The sequence below is a fragment of the Sphaerodactylus townsendi genome, linkage group LG02 (genome assembly GCF_021028975.2).
Source record: "Sphaerodactylus townsendi isolate TG3544 linkage group LG02, MPM_Stown_v2.3, whole genome shotgun sequence".
Classification (NCBI taxonomy): domain Eukaryota; kingdom Metazoa; phylum Chordata; class Lepidosauria; order Squamata; family Sphaerodactylidae; genus Sphaerodactylus; species Sphaerodactylus townsendi.
Window position 1 is genome coordinate 18,994,081 of NC_059426.1, and position 22,004 is coordinate 19,016,084.

Below are 22,004 nucleotides of genomic sequence, written 5' to 3' on the forward strand. Positions count from 1 at the left end.
CAGCTATCTACTATGACTGACAGCAGATGTCCATTCTCTCAGGCAGGGATCTTTCATGTCACCTCCTACCTGATTTTGAATGCAGCACTAATCTTTCATTTCAAATCTGTGATATATTTGACACGAGAACAGTCTGGCGTTGATCCCTAATGTCCACTCTGCTCCATTTTAAAGTACATTTCACTGGATAAAACGTTTGGGCTTGTGGATATTAAAAACAGCAAACTGTTTGTAGACTCTTCCTGCGAAAATACGTTAATATTCATAAGCTTTCTCCTTTTTGTGGATTTTGTTTCCCTCCTATCTGTAGTGGTAATGAAATGAGACGCACGGGTCCTTATTGTGGTAGACTCTTCTTTCTTTCTTTTTTTAAAGATAGCCTGAACCCAATGATGCAGAGAGAGAGTCATGCATAAAAAGGCTTTCAGTGCTAAACAGCAACCTCTTTGTTTCACGGAGTCCATTAAAAAGGTTGTTTGTGCATGCACAAACCCATCTATCCACAATGTGGCTTTTGGGATCATAACTGTAGTTAGTTTACACTCTGGGCTGTGATGACCCATGAAAGAGGCACATTCAGTGTGCTTGTACATTATTGGAACCATAAAACTGTATAATGTATTTGCCCCAGTTGTTAGTGTTTCTGGAGTGTCAGCTATAAACTCTGGTATAGCTCCATTAATATTTATTGTCTTTTGCCACGAAGCCATTAGTGTGGCTTGCAAAATCAGGAAGCTCGTTTAGAGTATCTATTATACATACTCTGTTTAATTATGCAGAGAGAATCTTCGAAGATCATGAAAATTTGGTTGAAAATCTCCTCAACTGGACAAGAGACAGTCAAAACAAGCTTATGTTTGTGGAGCGTATAGAAAAATATGCACTTTTCAAAAATCCCCAGGTAAGTCTGCTGTGATGGGATTTTGTGTGTAGTAGTTATTTGTGTGTGTAATTAAATATATTTTCTGTTGTCTCCTTTTCTCATCTTTAATGGATTAAAAATAGTACTCGGCCGGGGGGGAGGTTATTGTGCAGAAATAGCTGTCAGTGAACAAGAAAGCTAAACAGGTGGATGAAATGGAATTACGTGACCTTTACAGGTCGTTCTATCCATCTCTACCTGGAAGCGCTGCTTTACATAACCTACCTTGACGTAATTTTGCTGATCTAATTACATGATGTAGCAGTTAAGAGTGGCAGATTCCAGTCTGACGAATGGGGTTCAATTCCCCGTTTCTTCACACAAAGTCTGCTAGATGATCTTGAGCCAGTCCCAGTTCTCTCAGAACTCTCACAGCCCACACAAGCAGGCAGTGGCAAACCACCTCTGAACATCTCCTGCCTTTAGTCAGCTGTGATTTGACAGCACTTTCCACCACCACAATTCCATCTATTGTCTGCGAACTGAATGCAGGAGTGGTGCATCTTTTGTGTTGTGGGAGCTACTGGGAGGAATGATTTCATCAAACAGTTTTAAATACATTGGATCTTTTTGAGGTATCTCATGTAGCTAAACACCTGAAAATATTATTAGTTGAAGGGGCGGGTGTATGATAATATGTGGCAATATACAAGTCAACAAATCAGTTTTACTATATCCAGTATTGTGAGAGACCTAATTTGTGTATGTTCCAGTAAAAGCATGGCCTAATTACTTTAGTTGACAACTTACACCATAGCTTCTGGTTGTAAATGTACCATAGTTCATTTGTGGGTATGTAGCCATATGATTTTTAAAAACTGTACCCAACCAAAAATGATAGCTTTATTAAAAATTACTCTTCTCAAGTTGTCAGATAGTACTGACAGCTGTGTTAAGAAAGTACTTCAGTGAACTTACGAAGACTAACGATGGGGTAAATGGTAGCATTGCCATCCTGAGAGTTATACTTCTGGGGGACATTTCTCAATGACTGATTCGTTTTTCTGGATAATTTTAGAAGTTGCAGTCCTTTTACTTTTAGAATACTGAGGACACATATAGGGTTGCATGACAGTCCCCTTCCGCACGTACAGAATAATGCACTTTCAATCCACTTTCACAATTGTTTGCAAGTGGATTTTGCTATTCCACACAGCTGCAAAGTGCATTGAAAGTGGATTGAAAGTGCATTATTCTGCATGTGCGGAAGAGGTCTTAGTTGCTGGCTTAAAATTCCTTTAAGTGGAGTCTTTAGGACCTAAGGAGATTTTCCGTGGCTTAGAATAAATATGGAGGCTGTAACAGTGCTATATTGGGACCTCCCAATCTGCCTGATTTGTCACCTCACAAAGAGAAAGCCTTTACACGGAGAGAACAGAGCAACACACTCCACAACTGAGCTATCTCTCAGTCTCCTCGGTCCTCACAGCTCTCACTGAAAATCTGTCTCTTTAGCTGCCAGCCAATCAGAAGCTGCTGAGGTTAACTCTTTGTTTGCTGGAACTTTTGCTCTGGTTACACTCAGCAAAGTCCTGAAATCAGTCACAGAGGCCATTACTAGGCTTGGTAAATACCCCCCAAAATTGGTAAAATTCAGATTTATTTGGGCATAAAATTACCTGTATGCCCGAATAAGACAAATAACATATTCGGATATACCCGAAAATTCAGCTATATCCGAAGAATTCGGGTCCGTTTGAATTGTATTTTTGAGGTGTTTTTTCACGTTTCGGCCTGCAGGGGTGCATTTTTAAAGCTAGCAGCACCAAAATTTCAGGGTAGCACTCGGAGACTGTCCTGATGATACCATCCGAGTTTGGTGAAGTTTGGTTTGGCGTCACTAGCTTTAAAAATACACTCCTGACAGGTACCCCAGGAAATTTGCCCAGATTCTCTGTTCTGCAGTGCCTTGGCTCCATTGTAGCCAATGGGGAATTTCTGTGTAAGCAGGCTGCACATTTTTGAAGATAGAAGCACCAGACTTTCAAGGTGGCTCCAGGAGCCCTTCCTGGTAATAGCATCCAGGTTTGGTCACCTTTGCTTCTGGGGGTTCAATTTTATGGTCTCCCAAAAAGCTTATTTTGTTTCCCCGCTCCTGCACGTAAAGCCTGCTGGCTGAGTTCTCTCAGAACTCTCTCAACTCAGGCCCCCACCCCACCCCCAGAAGCAAAGCTCACCAAGCTTGGATGCTATTACCAGTACCTTCTGGAGCCACCTTGAAAGTCTGGTGCCTCTATCTGCAAAAATGTGCAGCCTCCTTACACACTCAGAAATTTGGTGCCGCTAGCTTTGGTGCCACTAGCTTAAAAAAATGCACCCCCTGCAGGCCGAAATGCGAAAAACACCAAAAAATACCACAAAAAAGCCCGAATACCTTGCATTCGGATTTGGGCAGAACATATGCCCGAATTCAGCCAGATTTGGCCCCAAATCTGGTATTTGTTTCATCCAAATCTCCAACCCTAGCCATTACAATTATTCTCTGTGTGTATGTTTAATGTTTGTTTTTAATGTTACACAAAGATTGTAGTCACCTACTTTACACTTAAAGGACACTGTGGATTTTAAAAGCAAAAAGTCAAATACTACCTTTTTTTAAAGTCAGATCTCTTTTTTGGAAAATCAGATTTGTTTTCATAACAACAACTTTCTTAACAGTGTACATATCAAAGATTGAGGTTTCATTTCCAAATGCCAATGTTTGACTCGAAGTCTCACTGTGCTTCTTAATAGAATTACCTTCTGGGGAAAAGGGAGACCTCTGAAATGGCCGACAGGAACAAGGAAGTACTATTGGAGGTAAGACTTCCTAGGCCCGGGCAAAGGCAAGAAGGGGGGCATTTTCCTATCTCTGGCAGTAACACAGAAAGGTGAACTGGCCAAGTAAAGACAGGGGGCACTCAGCAAACATAAAACTGGGACAAAAAGAAATGAGGCTGATGGAGCAGAAATACATGTGAAAAACTCCAAGATCTCCCAGTGTAGCAATTAGGAGCTTGGAGGGAATACAAAACGTCATGGTAAACGCAGATTTTTATAGAGTGATGTGAGCTGTAGAAAACAATAGTAGAAACAATTCTAAACTAATGGAAAGGTGACTGATTAATCTCAGAGGAAAAATGAGCCAGAGCATGTAAAGATTACTTCAAGATATTTATTAGGACAAAGTTCCAAAGCTTGGGCAGATTCCGCATGGGCCAAAAACAGTGGTGTGAAAACGGTGTGAAAGGGTTTAAAATGGTGTAAATTTTCACACCGTTTTCACACTGCTGTTTTTGGCTCATGCGGAATCAGCCTTGGTTAAGAGCATGTCGTGTAAGAGAACAAAAGGGCTCGGAACTTGTGCCTGGGAAGTAGGGAATATAAAAATATCTCACAATTACACCATACTTTAATGTTTCCTGCCCGCTTTGTTTTAAGGGTGTATTCTGCAGCGTAAAGCTGCAAATAGAGGAGATGGTGCCTGTAAGTGGATTTCCATAAAGGGTATTGCAAAATGTATCTGCCTCGATAAATTTTAGCATTTCCTTTACTAGGAAATTGTAGCAAAACTGGAATGTAGGATTGGACAGAATGTTCTTAAATTCCAAGTACTCACACTCACAGATACCGATGAAAAACCTAAAAATTCAAGACTGAAAAATGTTGTATGTTTTGAAGAAATCTTCCTGTGATATATCGTCACATTTGGCCTGATGTCTTCTGTCCCAGGAGTGTTTTTGTGGAAGCTCAGTCACAGTTCCAGAAATTGAAGGAGTGCTGTGGTTGAAAGATGATGGCAAAAAGTCCTGGAAGAAGCGATATTTCCTCCTGCGAGCTTCTGGGATATACTATGTTCCAAAAGGGAAAGCAAAGGTGAGCAGCTAGTTTTGTTTGCATTAAGCTGGTTTGCAATTATTATGGGGTCTGAATGTTGGATCCTGCTGATGGTTTTCACAGGTGGAAGAAGGGAATTTTCACCAGTACTTTCCTCCTGTTCTTTCCTCATTTTGCTTGTTCCTGGGATTACTCCTGTCCTGCCAGAGTAACATTTGAGAAGCATTTCCGGGAAGGGACTCAAGTCATTCACTGCTGAACAAATTCCTTTCCATCACCTAATAATTTTGGTGGGATCCAAGCTGTTTTGTGTTTGCTGGAGAGTTAACAGCTTACTGAGAGTCATAGTTCCATTAAAATTAGACAGTGGCTAAAAAATCCCAGTAGAACTTACCGTTTCCAAGTTGAAGCAAGGAGATCAGATGACCACAATAAAGACAAGTGTGTCCTGAAGATTCCCAGCTGCTAGTTCTGTTTGCATTAAACTGGTTTGCAAAATACCATTTTTAAATACTTCCACCACCATGGTGTATTTCTTCTGTCCATAGAAGCATCTTTCTAATTCCTGGTTTGTGTATCGCAGGAAATTTGTCATTGTTCTTGGGAAGATTTGATCCCGCCTGCTTATAATTCCTGATGATTTGTTCCTGTCCAGGAGCTATGAGTTTAATGGGCAGATGACTTTTGAGTTTTTAAAAATTTATTATTGATATTTTGGATCGATGTTTACATGCATTTTACAACCTTTTATTACATCCTTAATATCATTTTACCCTTTTTTTAACCCTCCCTCCCCCCCCCCACATTCTTTCTTCTCTTCTTCAAATGTGCAGCAGCAGGTTCATTCTTTCAACTCTTCCATTTATCTTCTGTAATTCCAACTTCAGTCATCCAATCTGTGAATTCCATCCAAATCGTCATCATGTCCATTTGTTTATCTTGCCATATCTGGTTTCTTGACATTATTCCAAAAATTTCTAGTTGAACTTATTCCCATACATATTCCAGCCATTTCTGTATAGTCCATATTTTCTTATCTTTCCTTCCCAACGCTATTACAGCATGGACTGCTCTTATCATTAATTTAAACAGTAATCTCTGTCTTTGTTCTATTTCTTTATTATCAATTATTCCTGGAAGTAATAGGTCTATATTTATCCTTATTTGTACTTTTGCATATTTTTCTATATATGGCAAGACAGATTTCCAGGATTGTTTAACCTCCTCACATTCCATCCACATATGTAGATATATTGCATTTTTATCCCCACAATGCCAACTCTTTGGACTGAGTCCTTTTATCATACACACTAATTGCTTCGGGGGTTCTGTACCATTTTAACATTAATTTTTTTCTCCAATTCTGCATACTTCTCAATTTTTATCTTAATATATATTATCTATTATTTTTTGGATAGTATCTTTATTTTTTACACCATCTTGTTTCCATTTATCCGTGATGGCTCTTACTAGGAATTCTTGATCATCAACCATAAATTTGTATATATCCCCCAAAATTATCCCTGCCATCTTACCATATTTAATTACACATTTCTGCATTATACTTTCACCTGTAATTCTTGAGACCTTTATCTTTTCCCATGTACCTCTTAACACCAACCAATTCTCTAAACTGCCCAATTCTGCAAATGTTGACAAAGATATTATTTCACCTCGTTCATTAAACAGATTAGCTACCCTATTTATCCCTTTCCTTTGTAGAGATCTTATTGCATTTTCCCCCCTCGTTGCCAACCATGCTCCCCAATGGCGCTGTGTCCAGAATGCCTGGGATCCATAAACCTTTCCATTTCTCCCAAATTTCTCATATCACTTTTCGGGGCCCAATTAATTTTTGTTTTTCTGTTTTTGAATAATTTGTATATATATATATATATCCCAAAACAACCTATCTTCTCATTTATCTCATTTTCAAATTTAATCCATCTTTCACTTTTGATTTCTTGAATTCCCATTAAACTTTTTATTTGGAAAGCCTCATAATACTCTTGCAATTTCGGAATCCCCCAGCCCATAAGTTTCTTTGACGTATATACTATTTTGTTCATTACTCTTGGCCTTTTTTGATTAAACACCCAAGATTTGATTTTATTATCCCAAACCTCAAACTGCTTCTTTTTAATCTCTATAGGTAAAGTGCGGAATAGGTAAAACATTTTTGGTATTACACACATTTTTAATGCTATTCTTCTTCTTGTGATGGATAGGTTCTTCTCTTGCCACTCTTTTAGTTGCGTCTCAATTTTCATCCACATCGTTTCGTAATTATATTTAAACATCTTCTCTTTTCTGTTTGTTAAAGTTATACCTAAATATTTTATTCTCTTCTTCACCAGTTCCTTTCCTAATGTTTTCTTTTCTATATTTATTCCCAAAATTTCAGTTTTGTCCATATTTGCCTGCAACCCTGACTATTTCTGAAAATCATTTAATATTATTTTCAATTCTTTCAACGTTTCCACTGGGTTGATTGTTATTAATAATATATCATCAGCAAATAAGTTTAATTTTGTAACCATTTAATTTTGTAACCATTAATTCTTCCATTATTTCTAATCCTATCTGCTAAATATTCCATTGCAACCACAAATAGCGATGGTGATAGAGGACATCCTTGTTTTACTCCTCTTTCTATCTTTACTTCCTCTGACCATCCATCATTTATTCGGAAATTTGCTTTACTATTCCTATACATTTCTTTTATTACCTCTATTGAACCGTTTCCAAACCCAAACTTTCCCATTTTTTGAAATAAGTAGTCATGGCTTACTGTATCAAATGCTTTATACACATCTAACTTTATTATAGCATATTTTTTTATTTTTCCCATGTTCCATCACGTTTAGAACATTCCTCAAAGGGTGACTTATATCTCTTCCTCTTACGAATCCATATTGATCTTGTCCTATTATCTTTGGTAATATCTTTATTCTATTGGATAATATTTTGGCAAATATTTTATAGTCCTGATTTAATAAACTTATTGGTCTGTAGACTTTTGACCCCGCTGTGTGTTTCTGCCAGAAGAACTAGTTCCATTGCTCTTCCAGATTCGCTTCTGGAACCGTTTCATCCTGGCTGGCTGCCATTTTGACGTTTACTTACATATAAAAGGTGCTAGGAATTCTAGATTAAGGACAAGCCAAATTTTAGGGCAGACTTTTTAAAAATCATGACAAGATGTGTTTGTGTTCTAGGTCTCACGGGATCTTGTGTGCTTTCTTCAGCTGGACCACGTGAATGTTTACTACGGGCAAGACTATCGGAACAAGTATAAAGCCCCAACAGACTATTGTCTAGTGCTGAAGGTAACTGCTGAGTAAGAGATGTCACTTTCAAAGTGCAGTCAGAAGGTCAAGGGGGAAAAGATGTTGGTGTCTCTCAATACAGAGCTCACTCCTTCCTTTAGCAAGTAATCCCCTCTCCAATTTGTGAAATGCTAAACTGAAGAATACGCTGTTGATATTGATCAATCTGAATGTAGATGCCTTATTTGCCCATAAGGGGATAAACCAGTTTTTTACTGTGTGGTCTTATTCAGAGTTACTCTGGCTTTTTCTGTGACCTTTCGGCCAAACCATCCCTTTCTGGGATTGCACTTACATGTGTTTCAAGACAGTTCAATTCAGTAATAGACGAAGCATGATGTTCGAGGACATTTTTGTGGCTTCCTTCCTGTTGAGTTCTTGAACCTGAAAATGAAGTACTGTTGTGGAGTATAAGTAATCACTCTGAATGTTCTTTCTTGAGAGGGGTCTTGTTTTCTTATAGTGTGTTTGTGTTACTTGCAGCATCCCCAAATCCAGAAGAAATCCCAATATATTAAATATCTGTGCTGTGATGATGTCAGAACGTTACATCAGTGGGTAAATGGAATTCGTATAGCTAAGGTAAATGTTTCTTCTTTACTACTTGTGCCCTAGCATTCCTCCTGCATCAAGTGTGTGTGTTGTATGTATGAAGTGCCAGCAAGTAGCTGCCAACTTACAATGACCCCAGCAAGGGGCTTTCAAGGCAAGTAAGCAACTGAGGTGATTTGCCCATTGCTTTCCTTTCTCCTTCCAACTGGTGTCCTATCCAAATAACCCTGCTTAGCTTCCGAGATCTAATGAAATCAGGCTATACCATCCTGCCTTCCCTCTGCATCAAGAATACTGGTACTGATTCTGTCTGGTGTAAGAGTTGTCTTGCACATAAGGATTCAGGGAGACATTCACCCAGTCCAGAAAAAAGAAGGCAAGGCACTCAGCTTTATTTTGGAAAGGGCCAATCACTGTGTCAGTAGAAGAAGAAGAGGAGGAGGAGGAGGAGTTTGGATTGATATCCCCCCTTTCTCTCCTGCAGGAGACTCAAAGGGGCTGACAATCTCCTTGCCCTTCCCCCCTCACAACAAGTACCCTGTGAGGTAGATGGGGCTGAGAGCTCCGAGAAGCTGTGACTAGCCCAAGGTCACCCAGCTGGCGTGTGTGGGAGTGTACAGGCTAATCTGAATTCCCCAGACAAGCCTCCACAGCTCAGGTGGCAGAGCTGGGAATCAAACCTGATTCCTCCAGATTAGATACATGAGCTCTTAACCTCCTACGCCACTGCTGCTCCAAGGGATTGTTTGGGCTCTCACAGATGTGTTTGTCTCTTGGAAGCAAGGATGACTTATTGTAGGCAATCAAGCAAGGTCTCAGTTAAAAAGCCAGCTCAGATATGTTGTTCTTTACATTTGGCCACTGGGCATGTGAAAGATATGCAACCCAGTAACACCGACAGAATAATAGGCTAGATTCCCCCAGTGCACTTGCTGTATTCAGCCATAGTTTTTAACTAGTTAAAAGAGAGATATGCACACAGGCTTGTTTAGGGGCTGGCATACTCTCTCTCCCCCCACCCCTAATCTTTTTCCCTTTTTCTTTTGCATAGAGGATCCCAGTTAGAAGCTTAACTCTGGTTCAGTGGAGAGTGCCGTCAAGTCACAGCTGACTTGTGGCAACCCTGGGCGATTCTGCACATGAGTAAAATAGGTTCAACCCAGTTCCCTGAAAAGGGTATTGACCTAGGTCGAAGCCATTGTTGTTCCCCACTGCAGTCAGCTTGATCCCAGCTCGGAGGGCGGAATCATCCTGTGCCTCTTCGCCGCTCCGTTCGGATTGGCTACTGTTCTACGGCCATGTTCTATCTATTCCCACACACATTATAAAAAAACTGCCACAGGAATGGAGGGACGAAGGTGGCGTTTTTTGATTGGCCAGCTGTATGCATGCCCGAAACACTCAGCTGTGATTGGCTGAATGGAGGACTCCTGGCACCAGAGATTCCGCACTTTACTGGAATCAAGCTGAGTTCGAGCGTGGTTCCCTGAAAAAGTAGTAGTTCCCAACTGGAGTAGGAAATTTGACCGTTACATGGGGCGAAGCTGGTACAAAACCAGTGGTTGTGCAGAGCACTTAGGTCGAACGCAGCTCGAACTTAGGTCGATAACGCAAGTGCGGAATTGACCCCTGTAGAGTTTTCAAGGCAAAGGACAAACAAGGGTGGTTTGCCATTGCCTGCCATTCCCTCTGTGTAACAACCCTGGACTTTATTGGCGCCGTCTCATCCGAGATCTGACAAGGTCAGGCTAGTCTCAAGCATCCGGGTCAGAGATAACTCTGGTTACCCATAATATGAATGCAGGAGATTGAGTTGACAAGTTTAGTTTCCTTTCTCCTTCCAGCTGCTGTAAAATCCCAGTTTGTGAAAGAGAAGGAAGGGAACCCAAACGTATGGGCATGTCTGCACGATGAATGAAAATTCATTCCTAGCCAGGAATATCCATGTGAGCAGGGAGGGGCGGGGAGCAGGGCTTGGGCGTGAGTCCAGCACATCCTAGCTTAAAAGTTAGTTCAATGTGGCCAGTGCAACCACGTTCCCTTGCAGAAAGCTATTGGATGGCAATTTTCTCATCCTCAGCAGTGATTTGGGGGTGGGGGGGAGGATGGTGTCAGTGAGCAAACAGGGGCATAAAAGGCAATGAAAAATCAATCTGTCGCAGCCCAGCATAAAAGTGTAAGCTGGTTTTCAGAGAGAAAATAACCACATTTTCAGCATCAGGATTCTTCTTGAGCAGTGAGAACAGTTGCTACAGATAGAAATCTATCTGGCATGGCCCTAAAAAGAATATCATAGTCCAGTGGTGGTGAACCTATGGCACGAGTGCTAGAGGTGGCACTCAGAGCCCTCTCTGTGGGCACACGTGCACAGAGTTCATCATGTGGTAATAGAAACAATTTAGGGAAATTATTAGCATTAAACCTAAGACCTAGTTTTGGGGAAGCAGTGTAGTTAACCCTGTTAAGCGCTGTTAAACCCCAACTGATTTTCATGGGAAGAACGAAAGTGTGATCCTTTACCTGGGAGTAAGCTCGGTTGCTGGCAATGGGGTTTGTTTTTGAGTAAACCCTCCTAGGGTCGTGATTCACCCATTCGAAGCGTTGCACAGTTGCTTCAAAGCAAAGCCACCGACTACCACCAAGCTTACTCCCGCGTAACGCGTGCCTTGGAGCCAACCATTTTTTTCTATACTAAAACCTCAGCATTCAGGTTAAATTGCCGTGTTGGCACTTTGCGATAAATAAGTGGGTTTTGGGTTGCAGTTTGGGCACTCGGTCTCGAAAAGGTTCGCCATCACTGTCATAATCTGACTACCTAACCCCAGTCTGGATGGGCAGTGGGTATACAGTTACAAGTGGTTTGTTATGCAGTCCAGAGCAGTTATGGTAAATCCCTGTTACTGCCTCCCACTCCTATAGCTGAGGCCTGTAATTCCACTTGAATGCAAGCAGTTTAATTTGCAAAGATTGTTGCCGGTTTGTCAGGGCGTGGGCTGAGGATGGGGACTTGAATTGTGCAGCTGCTAAAGGCAGACTCGGGGAGTGTTAACACTTCCCCCCCATTCTGTCTTTCAGTACGGGAAACAGCTATACGTGAACTATCAAGAAGCGCTGAAAAGGACAGAATCAGCATACGATTGGACATCTCTGTCCAGCTCTAGTATTAAGTCAGGATCTAGCTCATCTAGTTTACCAGGTAAGTCCCAGTAAGTCTTGAGAAAGAAAAGAGATATTGTGCTTGACGCCTTGTAAGTTTAAAGATTATTGAATACGTGGGTTGGATGCCAAAGTGTTTTGTTCTCTTCAGAATGTGGTTTCCAACAGCAAAATGTTCACGCTCCTCTGAAGAGAAAATTCCTTAAAAATGCACACAACCTTGTATCTGTAACTCCTTGAAAAGTCTGGTGCAACTATGGATTGCAGTCTGTGCTCTTATTTTACTACCTATAAGCCTGTCTACACATTGCCCAAATCTGCAGATTGCATTCTCTTTCTTAATTCAGAGCCAGAAAGAAACACTTTTTCTTACATTTCTTTCAACAGAATCTCAGTCTAATCATTCTAATCAGTCCGATAGTGGGGTTTCAGACACGCAAATGGGTCATGTCCGTTCTCAAAGCATTGTCAGCTCCATCTTCTCAGAGGCCTGGAAACGGGGCACTCAACTGGAAGAGTCCAGCAAGATTAGTGTAAGTACATATGATCATGACCAGCCTTGGAATTTTGCACTTGTCGATATTGGCTTTGCTTATACAGTGGAACCTCGGTTTTCATTGCCTTCGGTTTTCATCGGTTTTGGTTTTCATCGATTTTTTCAGTGAAAAATTTGTCTCGGTTTTCATCGATTTGCCTCAGTTTTCATCGATTTGCAGAAAGGTGCAGGGGTTTGTGGAGAAAAATCACCCGGACAAAGCTGTTGCAGGCCGTGTCTGCAACTTGTTTAATGACAGTGTCTTGCCCTAGTTCAGACAAATCTTAAAGATGCGTCAGAAACAGACCTCTTTGGACAACTTTCTGCTGCGACATTGGTCCACTGGCTCTGAAGCTGGTCCTAGTGTTATTGTTACTGTTTTCAGCATTAAACACTATGTTTATTCATCAAAAATGTGGTTTTGGTATGTTTTTTGGAGTGCCTAGAACAGATTAATTGGATTTACATTGATTCCTATGGAAAAGTTTGCCTCAGTTTTCATCGGTTTCAGTTTTTATCTATTCTTTTTGGACGGATTACCAACGAAAACCGAGGTTCTACTGTATGTCCCAATTCCAATGCAAACCAGAAGCCAAAATTAATACTTAGGAAACATCGGGCATAACGGTTGCTTCCTGTTAGGCCTTGCTTACCCCTTCAGATCTCTCTGCTGTGTTTTATGCTGTTTTTGTTTTTTTCCTGTTGCCTCGCAGTCTCGTGTTGCAAATGCCAAACCTGGAACAGCTCAGAGCTCCACCGCAGTGATGTCTTAAGCAGGGCTAGAGTTCAGGTCAGGGGCCTTGTTTGAACTATTAACCTGGGTGAATGATAGCAGAATCATGCAGACTAACTTGTCTCCTCCCAAGAGATCTAATCTTCTTTAAATATACTGATTATCCCACAAGTGCCTGAGCCCTTCTTTGGTGCCCTGATTTAATGGTATCCCACAGACCCAAAATTCACTATTAATCTGTCATATTTCTGCTTTGGAGTCACCATTCCCAGAGTGAGGAATTTGGAACTGCACCACTCCTTTCTGAGTTTCCAAGGGTTCCTCGGTGCATTGCTAAGCTTACATTTATTGCACTAAAATCCACAATGTTAAAGTTTTCCTGACAAGTCAGTGCACAGTTTGGCCGTTCCCTGAAAGAATCACATAGGACAAGGAATCCTTTAAACTAAAATTGTTCATTTTGTGCTCTGTGATTTTTGAATAGAAACCGTCCAAGTAGTTGATTCCTTGTTCTTTCATTCCTTTGCTTGTTCTTCTGTTTTGCTTCATATTTCTCCCCTCTTGGCCTTCCATGTAATAATCTGTGCATGCTACGACTGCTTTCCATCTTCGTCATAGTGTTCGCTTTTTAGAAAACCCACTGTGTCCCTTAAGCTCTTGTGCATTTTCAGTGATGTGCAGCTCTCTGTGTTTGGTTCTGAAGTGTTGCGCCTTTGCAGTTGGGAGCGCTTGTGCTTTGAAAAACAACAGGGTTGCCAAATAAATCCCCTAGCAGAGCTGTGACCACGCAGACTTCAGGAGTTCCTGAATTTCTTCAGCATATCTCCCTACCTGCTGGTTCAGGTGACTTCTCTGGAATAGATGTTAGCTGTTTTCTCTTCATTATGCTGGGAAGGTTTACTATTCTGCCGCCTCTGCCGTAAACACATCCTGAATTTTTGAACTTTTCCCCCTTTTCTTTTAGGCCAGAATGGACTCAATAAGCCGACCGTTTACCTCACTGGCCATTCCGTTGTCACCCCAAACAAAAACAGCCGCCCCATATGCAACAGCATCACAGCCCTCGCCCCCTCTACCGCCACCGCCACCGCCCCCTCCACCACCTCCTCCTCCACCACCCCCGCCTCCGCCCCCTCTGCCTAGCCAATCGGTGCCATCTGGAGGGGGCTCGGCAACTGTCTTTGTAAAGTACAGCACCATCACCAGACTGCAGAATGCCTCTCAGCACGGGGGGCTGCTCTTCAAGCCACCTCTCATGGCACAGCAGCCACCTCCGCTCCCACCACCAGGAAAGCCTCCAACTCCCCTGCCCCCGAATGGTGTGGTCCCTCCCCCACCCCCTCCCCCACCTCCCCCTACCCCAGGCTCTGCAATGGCACAGCTCATGAAGCCAGTGCCTTCCAACCCGTCGGTACCACAATTCACCCCACCGCCACCTCCCCTGCCACCTCTCAAAATCCACCAGGTTCATCAGAATATTCCTCTGCTGCCACTGACTGCTGTGACCGCTGCTTCACCGCCCCCACCTCCCCAAATGCCTGCGCCCCCACCTCCACAAGCACCGCCCAAGCCGGTCATGACTTTGCCTACACAAAACAGTGCAAAAGCCGCCTCACCTGTACTGACGCAGCCTACCCCTCCTGCTCCTTCTGCCATGAAGAAACAGCCAAGCTTCACCACCCCACAAATTCCTTTGTCTCCTGCCCAACTAGGCCCTACTCCACCACCCACATTGCCCAAACAGCAGAGCTATTCCAGTAAGTTTCCTCCCTCCCCCCAGTCTCCCATGCCATCAGTCGTGAAGCTAATAGCCAGTCAGTTTCCGGCTCCTCCCCCTCCCCCCTTGCCACTCTCAGAGCCCCAGCCTTTAAAGCCTGCTCCTCTGAGCGTTCCCCCGCACTCCCCTCCCGCAGTGAAAGCTAAGCCAAAATGGCAACCCACCTCAGCCCCTTCACCTGACTTCCCTCCGCCTCCCCCTGAGAGTAGCCTCCCGTTCCCTTCTCCACCATCCCCGGCTCCATCAGCAGTATCTCCCACCCCAGAGAAGCCAGGTGGTTCTCCGGGAAAAAAAGCTAATAAGACCTCCAGTCCCGGAGCAAAGAAACCACCCCCTACCCCCCAGCGCAACTCCAGCATCAAATCTAACAGCTCGGCTGAATACCATGAATCTAAGAGACCCTCGGTGGACGCCTTGGTCAGCAAATTTGCACACCCACCGGAACCTTCGGGCTCTCCTTCCAAGGAGACTTCAGCTCCCCCTGCTGCTCCTCCGAAGCCCGGAAAGCTGAATCTGCCTATTGTTCTTCAGCAAGCTGGGCTCTCAGCAAAAGCCCCCACCGTAGGAGCCTCTGGGAAGGGTGCCGGGGAAGAGTTTCCTTCTCCTCCATCCGATTCAGACTTTCCTCCACCACCACCTGAAATAGAGCTTCCTCTGCCACCCGTAGAGATTCCAGCTGTGTTTTCAGGAAATACCTCTCCAAAAGTTGCTGTGGTCAATCCTCAGCCTCAGCCGTGGTCTAAATCATCGGGGAAGAAAGCTCCTCCTCCAACACGCCCCAAACGCAACGACAGCACTCGACTCACGCAGGCCGAAATCGCGGAATCCCAGGTGACCACCAGCTCCCAAGTGCCCACTTCCCCCAAGTCCGGCCTTAGCGTTCAGCCTGGCTTCCTGGCTGACCTGAACAGGACTCTACAGCGCAAGTCCATTACTCGACATGGTTCCCTCTCCTCCGCCCGGATTTCGAGGGCGGAGCCAACCGCTACAATGGATGATATGGCTTTGCCCCCGCCTCCCCCGGAACTCCTTTCAGACAAGCAGAAGACAAGCAACTTTGGAGGCGCTCATATATCAGGCTATGCAACTTTAAGAAGGGGACCGCCTCCTGCGCCTCCGAAACGGGATCAAAACACCAAGCTTTCTCGAGACTGGTGATGAGGAAGATAACCGTAGCTGCGTATGGGTTGCTTGCAAAATTGTCAAGATGACATACGTGATACATTGGTATTCAGTCTTGTCCAGTAGCTGTGATTCAAAGAGAAGTACTGAAACAGTCACTACAGTGAGGACATTCCCTTTCGCTATCAGTCCTAAAAATTTGTTGTTGGGGCTGGAGGGGTGGGCCATTCTGAATTTTAAAATCCTCCGACTGGATTGGACCAAAACCTTTTATTAACCTTTTTCTTTCCTGCAGTTCAGGAAAGCAAATTGTCGTCTGTCCACGTGAGACATGTTGGTGCATGTATTACAAATGTAGGTATATAATATATTGTGAAATATTTCATTTGCAACGATAGAGGCTAACCAGAATGTTTTTGTACATCTGTATTTATTGTTTCAGTCAACTGAAATATATATTACCGGAAATTGGGATTGCTGTGTTAATCAGTAGTCTTTTTACCTTTTGAAAAATGAAGGTTTTAGGGGGCACTTTAAATCAGAAGAACTTCTTTTCACAGTTGGTGACGGGTATACGGTGCCGGCGGATTGTATCAGTATCTTAACGTTGTCAATTGATTGAAAGAAAATACAGACACAACCTACCAAAACATTCTGGTCATGATTTACTGCCAAGGTAAAGTCCATTCATAGCCCCTGGGACCTGGTTCTGTATAGGGGGGGAGTAGAGTGAAATATTCAGAATAAAGGCATTCTCTCTGAAAAGGATAGAACTGCAAGTAGTCCAAAGTTCACAGCTCTTTATCAGTGTACCACAGGCTGCAACCGAATCCACACTTACCTGGGAGTAAGATCTATTGAACGCACTGGGAAAGTTACGTAGGCTCAGACTGGAAAGCTGCTCCCCCAAACACTTGGCAGAGTAAGTTGTACTGAACTTTACTTTACGAGAGTGGCGCTGCATGTAACTTGTGTGTGCTATTCCAGACTGATTTTTTAAAACATGCAGGTCTATTTAAATGGAAGCGATGCAGCTCCCATCCCTAACCAGAAGCACTATGGGTGTGCCGAGCATATATATTCTGTTAAATTTCTTAGGTACTTAGTGCTAGCCACCAATGTGGCAACATATGGTTGGGTGCACATCAAACTTTATCTAAGTCAGGGGTCTGCAGCCTGTGGCTCACCAATTGGCCATGCTGGCAGGGGCTGATGGGATTTGTAGTCCAGGAACATCTGGAGAGCCGCAGGTTGCAGACCCCTGATCTAAGTGTACAGTTGCACGTGCAAATACAGCATATTTCCAGGATGGGGTGTGGGGAGGTATTGCTTAAGCATTACTCAGGAGCTGGCAGGTACCGTTTCCCCGAAAATAAGACATAGTAGAGGTTTTGCTGAAGTGCTAAATATAAAGCATCCCCCGAAAGAAAGACGGAGCAAAGTTTTTGTTTGGAAAGCGTGCCCGTCAACCAGAGCATGCAGCTGTGGAGCGGAAAAATAAGACATCCCCTGAAAATAAGACATAGCGCATCTTTGGGAGCAAAAATTAAAATAAGACACTGTCTTATTTTCGGGGAAACAGGGTATGTGTTTGTAGCAGGAGAGCATAGCAGGTGCTCCACAAGGGTACGTTGAGAATATCTGGACAGCTGGAAGATGGCTGCTGCATCAGACAGAGCTCTCGTAGCCCAGACGGGATGGTAATGGTGTGAGCTCCATATGAAAATGCAAGGGGGCGGAGACAACCAGCCTCTGTTTCTGGCGTGCAACTCGGTGGAAGAACAAACGGCTCTTCATGCAAAGCAAGTGTGATGGAAGTGGAGCGTTAAGTTCAGAAGCCCCTCAGAAACCTCAATGGGTGAGGAATCCCAACTCTGGAAGCAAGTATGGTGTATACTGTACAAGATCCAGATTGGAACCTGTAATTACTGGCTATTATTATACATGAGCATATTTACAGTGCAATGCAAAGGGGAGTTACTCCAGTCTAAGCCCACTGAAATGAATGGACTTAGACTGGAACAACTCCTTAGGATAGCACCGTTATCAGTTTCATATCATGAGTGCCGTGTGCCTGTGGTGAGCAATATTTGCTCTTTACTTGAAAACTACTTTTTGTTTTAAGGGGGACTGTTAAAGCTGAGGTGAGTTTAACCCCTCCCCCCCAAAAAACCTATGTAGTTTGTGTGCAGACATGAGACAGGAATTAGTTAATTCTGGGATTTGATCCCTTAAAAATTGGTCTATCTTGAGCTCAATGAAGGAATTTTTTTTTTCAAATAAGGGTCATTCTGAAGACTCAAAGGGAACTATTTTTCCTTAGAAGCAGGCAGGAATTTTGGTCTGTGTGGAGCTTAGACTGGGGGAATCCTAAATAAAGAACATGATCTTGTCTTATCCGATGGTTGAAATTGCTGAAGTTTCCCCTCTCCCCAAGTGTAATTTTCCTACTTTACATAGTTTACTTGAGCAATAAGAATATACCACTGTGTGCATTTTTAAAGCCCTGCTGTTGGAAGGCACTTTTTTTGTATCTTTCAAGGCATTCAGAGTTTGGTTTCTTCTATTTTTGTGCTTATGAAGTGTCCTTAAAACCATTTGCATTACTTCGTCTTAGCATGCTCAGTAGATCTGACTTGCGTCTTGGAGTTACAATTTACTCACAAAGCATTGGTGCTCTGACTTTATCGTTCCTGCCGCTGCTCGGACCAATTCCTTGATGTTAGAAAGAGCATCTCATCAAATCGGCCTGAAGAGTGTATCGGGTTTCTTGTGCCTCTAAGCGCAGCCTTGGCCACTGAAGACATGTGAAGCTGTTTGGTTAGTAAGATCAGTTTGTTCGCCCCCATCCCCTGCATTCTTGTTCATCTGGAACAGGTACTTTGGGGGTAGTCTGCATTTCTTCCCAACAAATGCCAAGACTGGATAACCACTGTTTGCTTGTGACAAAAAGTCCGCTTGCAGTAATAACTTTTGGGGACCATACATTTCTCTGTACCAGTGGATGTCGCTAAGCAGTCGGCATCAGCTAGGCCAGAGAGACAGCCTTTTCTGTCATTCTTGGCTGCTTTTTGAGAATGGGTACCAAAAAGAAGTCACATGTCTCAGATTTTGCGGGTGACATTTATGTAGCTCTCTACCCATTTGGGTTTAACTAATCCTGCCACAGTGCGATGTTTTAACCTCTGCCACGGCCGCTTCTGTCTGTTGGCCATAATAAAACTGCCTACAACACTCTCTGCAAGAAGTTCTGGAACACACCAGGGCAGCCGAGTGAGCTTCATTCGAACAGAACGGAGGCTGAATTTTCTGTGCAATTGTTGCCCTTAGATGCATGTCTGTATTTAGGTCTAGAAGCTGACATTTCATTTTGAATTCCACATTAAGGAATGATTTTCAGGGTTCCTTGATAACACACAACTGTGATCATAGCTGTTAAACGCAAAATGTTATCTTCGTTTCTATCATTCGCATTTCTTTGCTTAAGATTTAATTTGGGGGGGGGGAGGGAGATTCAAACAGCAACTTCTAAAGTTGTGTTGCTCTAGAACACTTAGTGAAAATTTGTTGTTAAACAACAAAACGGTTGCTAGGCACAATGATATACTTTGAGATGTAAACCATTGACTTTTGCGGATTGCCGTTCTTTGGAGAGAACTGTTCTGATTATTTATACACGTTGCGAACAAGCATCCTTGCTTTCGAGAAGGGGACTGTAAAGTAGGGGCTTGTTTGTGCAGAGTTGCTCGCTCTCCGTTCCCTGACCTGCGGAAGGGGTGTCCTGTCTTTTGGTTAACGGTTCACCTAGTTAAGAGTTGCAGTGGGCTTCCTCGCCACTGAAAATGTTAGTAAGTTACATGTGCTGAAGCGGAACTGTCTGTCACCAAACGCCCTGCCTCCATTTACGATCAGTAAAAGAATATGCCTTCGCCACTCTGGACCATTAAACCCAGGACTGAAAACTGGATAATCCTTTTTAGCGAGACCTGAAAAGACTGTAGCAGCAATGCAAGAACAGAAATACATAGAACTTGAGCTATGTATTCAAAATGCCCTCCCCCAGATGGCGCCCAACATTATAGCCACGTGGGGAAAGGAGACAGGTCAGACACACCCTGTGCCAACGGGCACACCTGTGGATGCTCTGCCTGTGTTAAGAATTCATCCCCGCTTTCAGAGCTAGATAAATTTTCCCACTCAGGACTACAGATTTTGCAGCACGGAGCACTGGGCTCAGATTATGTTCACCCCTGTGTTGTCAGGACTGCTCTGCCTGGGTGCAGTTGTTAAGCTTGAGCAAGCGGAACATGGCTTTGCCAGAAAGACGGTTCTAGTCACCCTGAGCCCAATTGGTTTTCTTAAGCACGAAGGATGCCTTGTTGAAGTGCCCTTGGCAACCCAGAGCCAGTAGAGGATTCTCAGCCGTCGAGGTTAGTTGCAGCCTCTTCGCACAAACCAGATAACTTGACGACCAAATCTTTCAGCCCCTGATGTGTGTTTCGCCCTGGTCTGTATGTCATGGGAGGAAAAAAAATGCCTATTACTGGTGCAGTGGCACAAGATATGTATTTTACGTGCTTTTTTCCTGTTCTACATATGTTTTAACTGTGGGAAGGAACCTGAGCTTTGTTTTGACAGATGTTAGTATCCGGTGGTGGTAATTCCTAATGGAAATGATTATGCACATGTGACACACCAATGTGGCAACCATGGTTTTTGTCTGTGCAGCAGATCTGTGCAAAGTGCTGTAAATACATTTGTGTTTCCTGCTTTACAGAGGGGGAAAAAAATTGCACATTTCCTCTTTGAGTGGGACGGCCTCCCTTGTCCTTCCCCTTGAAAGAAAGAAGGCAAAGCTCTTTATGAGTGGTAATTTATGGTTGACGAGAGCTTTGTTATATATAAAATATTCTATAAATATGTATAAATATACTTTTTTAAGCATGGGAGAAGAAATACAACATAAATTCATGGCAAAGTACCTAATAGAAATCATTATACTGTGGCATATGCACAAGTCAATAAAGATGTAGTTAAATTTCCCTGGTTTTTGTTCTCACCTGAGTGATTTTCCACCTGCAGAAAGCAACTAGTGCGCACACATACCGCCTCTCATATGGCAGGCTCTATTCAACTCACACACATTCACTTGGAAAAACCCCTTTAGAGCTAATGGGCATAAATTGGGACATGGGAAGATGGTTCCAGCCGCTGTCTGTCACTGCCCTGCAGTTTAATTTTAAAGCGCAGGGTTTGTATGTCCTCCAACAGTCTTTGATTGAAGGAGGGATTCCTGAGGGCAGGACAAAATCTTTCCACCTCGGCTGACAAAGGGACTGTTTTAGGAGTTGCACAGAAACGTGCCTATACCACGAACAGCCCTAAAAACCCCTCAAGTGTGATGGCTGGCTGGACTTGTGCAGGGGAGGGAAGGTGAAGCCTTCACAGGTATCTACTTGGACCTATTCCCACTCTAGGGTAAAAGTGATTACTTCATTTAAAATATCTCCTAGTAATAATAGTAAGAAAACCAGCCTGCTACAGAAAATGATTAAGTTGTTAGAGGCAGGGGGCAAAAAAATAGCGCCTGTTTGGACGTTTGGGTGGCTAAAGATTTCACATTTCACATCTTTCAAGCAAGCTGCGCTTTATCTGTTGTTCAAGAACAGGCTATTACTATAAGGAACTTTGTAGGAGGGGTTCTGCAGTTTAGGAAGGACATCAGTGGGGGGGATAGGATATTTTACAGTCTTTACAGTATACCTGGTGGAAAACAGCTGACTCAATCAATCAATTTTATCTCCACACAATTAAGAAGGCACTGAAATTCTGTTTTCCTCAAATGGAAAGCTACGGAACCCCATGTAAATCAGTCAACCACCGGGAAGCAAAAGTTAGTGGGCAATTGTATGATGCGGAACATAACACCAGCAACATAACTAAAGCGCTCTCAAAAGTACAGGCTGACCCACGGAGGGGGGGTTATGTGGGGAGTGAATTATTTCCAGGCACATTTATGCCTTTATTACATAAATAGAATGGCTCAAACCAGCCTCCTCCAG

General features: G+C 43.2%; 1 protein-coding gene across 3 annotated transcripts in view; it reads left to right on the plus strand.

The window, feature by feature from the left end:
• RAPH1 (Ras association (RalGDS/AF-6) and pleckstrin homology domains 1) overlaps window positions 1-20,984 on the plus strand; it is a 99,446-nt gene extending 78,462 nt beyond the window's left edge. For all 3 annotated transcript variants that reach the window (XM_048483666.1, XM_048483665.1, XM_048483667.1), the window contains 8 exons: window positions 780-901; window positions 3,656-3,721; window positions 4,634-4,777; window positions 7,957-8,067; window positions 8,551-8,649; window positions 11,695-11,815; window positions 12,163-12,308; window positions 14,008-20,984. In XM_048483666.1, the coding sequence (XP_048339623.1) occupies window positions 780-901; window positions 3,656-3,721; window positions 4,634-4,777; window positions 7,957-8,067; window positions 8,551-8,649; window positions 11,695-11,815; window positions 12,163-12,308; window positions 14,008-15,978 (2,780 nt within the window). In that variant the 3' untranslated portion in view covers window positions 15,979-20,984. The remainder of the gene's footprint in view (window positions 1-779; window positions 902-3,655; window positions 3,722-4,633; window positions 4,778-7,956; window positions 8,068-8,550; window positions 8,650-11,694; window positions 11,816-12,162; window positions 12,309-14,007) is intronic.
• Window positions 20,985-22,004: the final 1,020 nt, after the last annotated feature.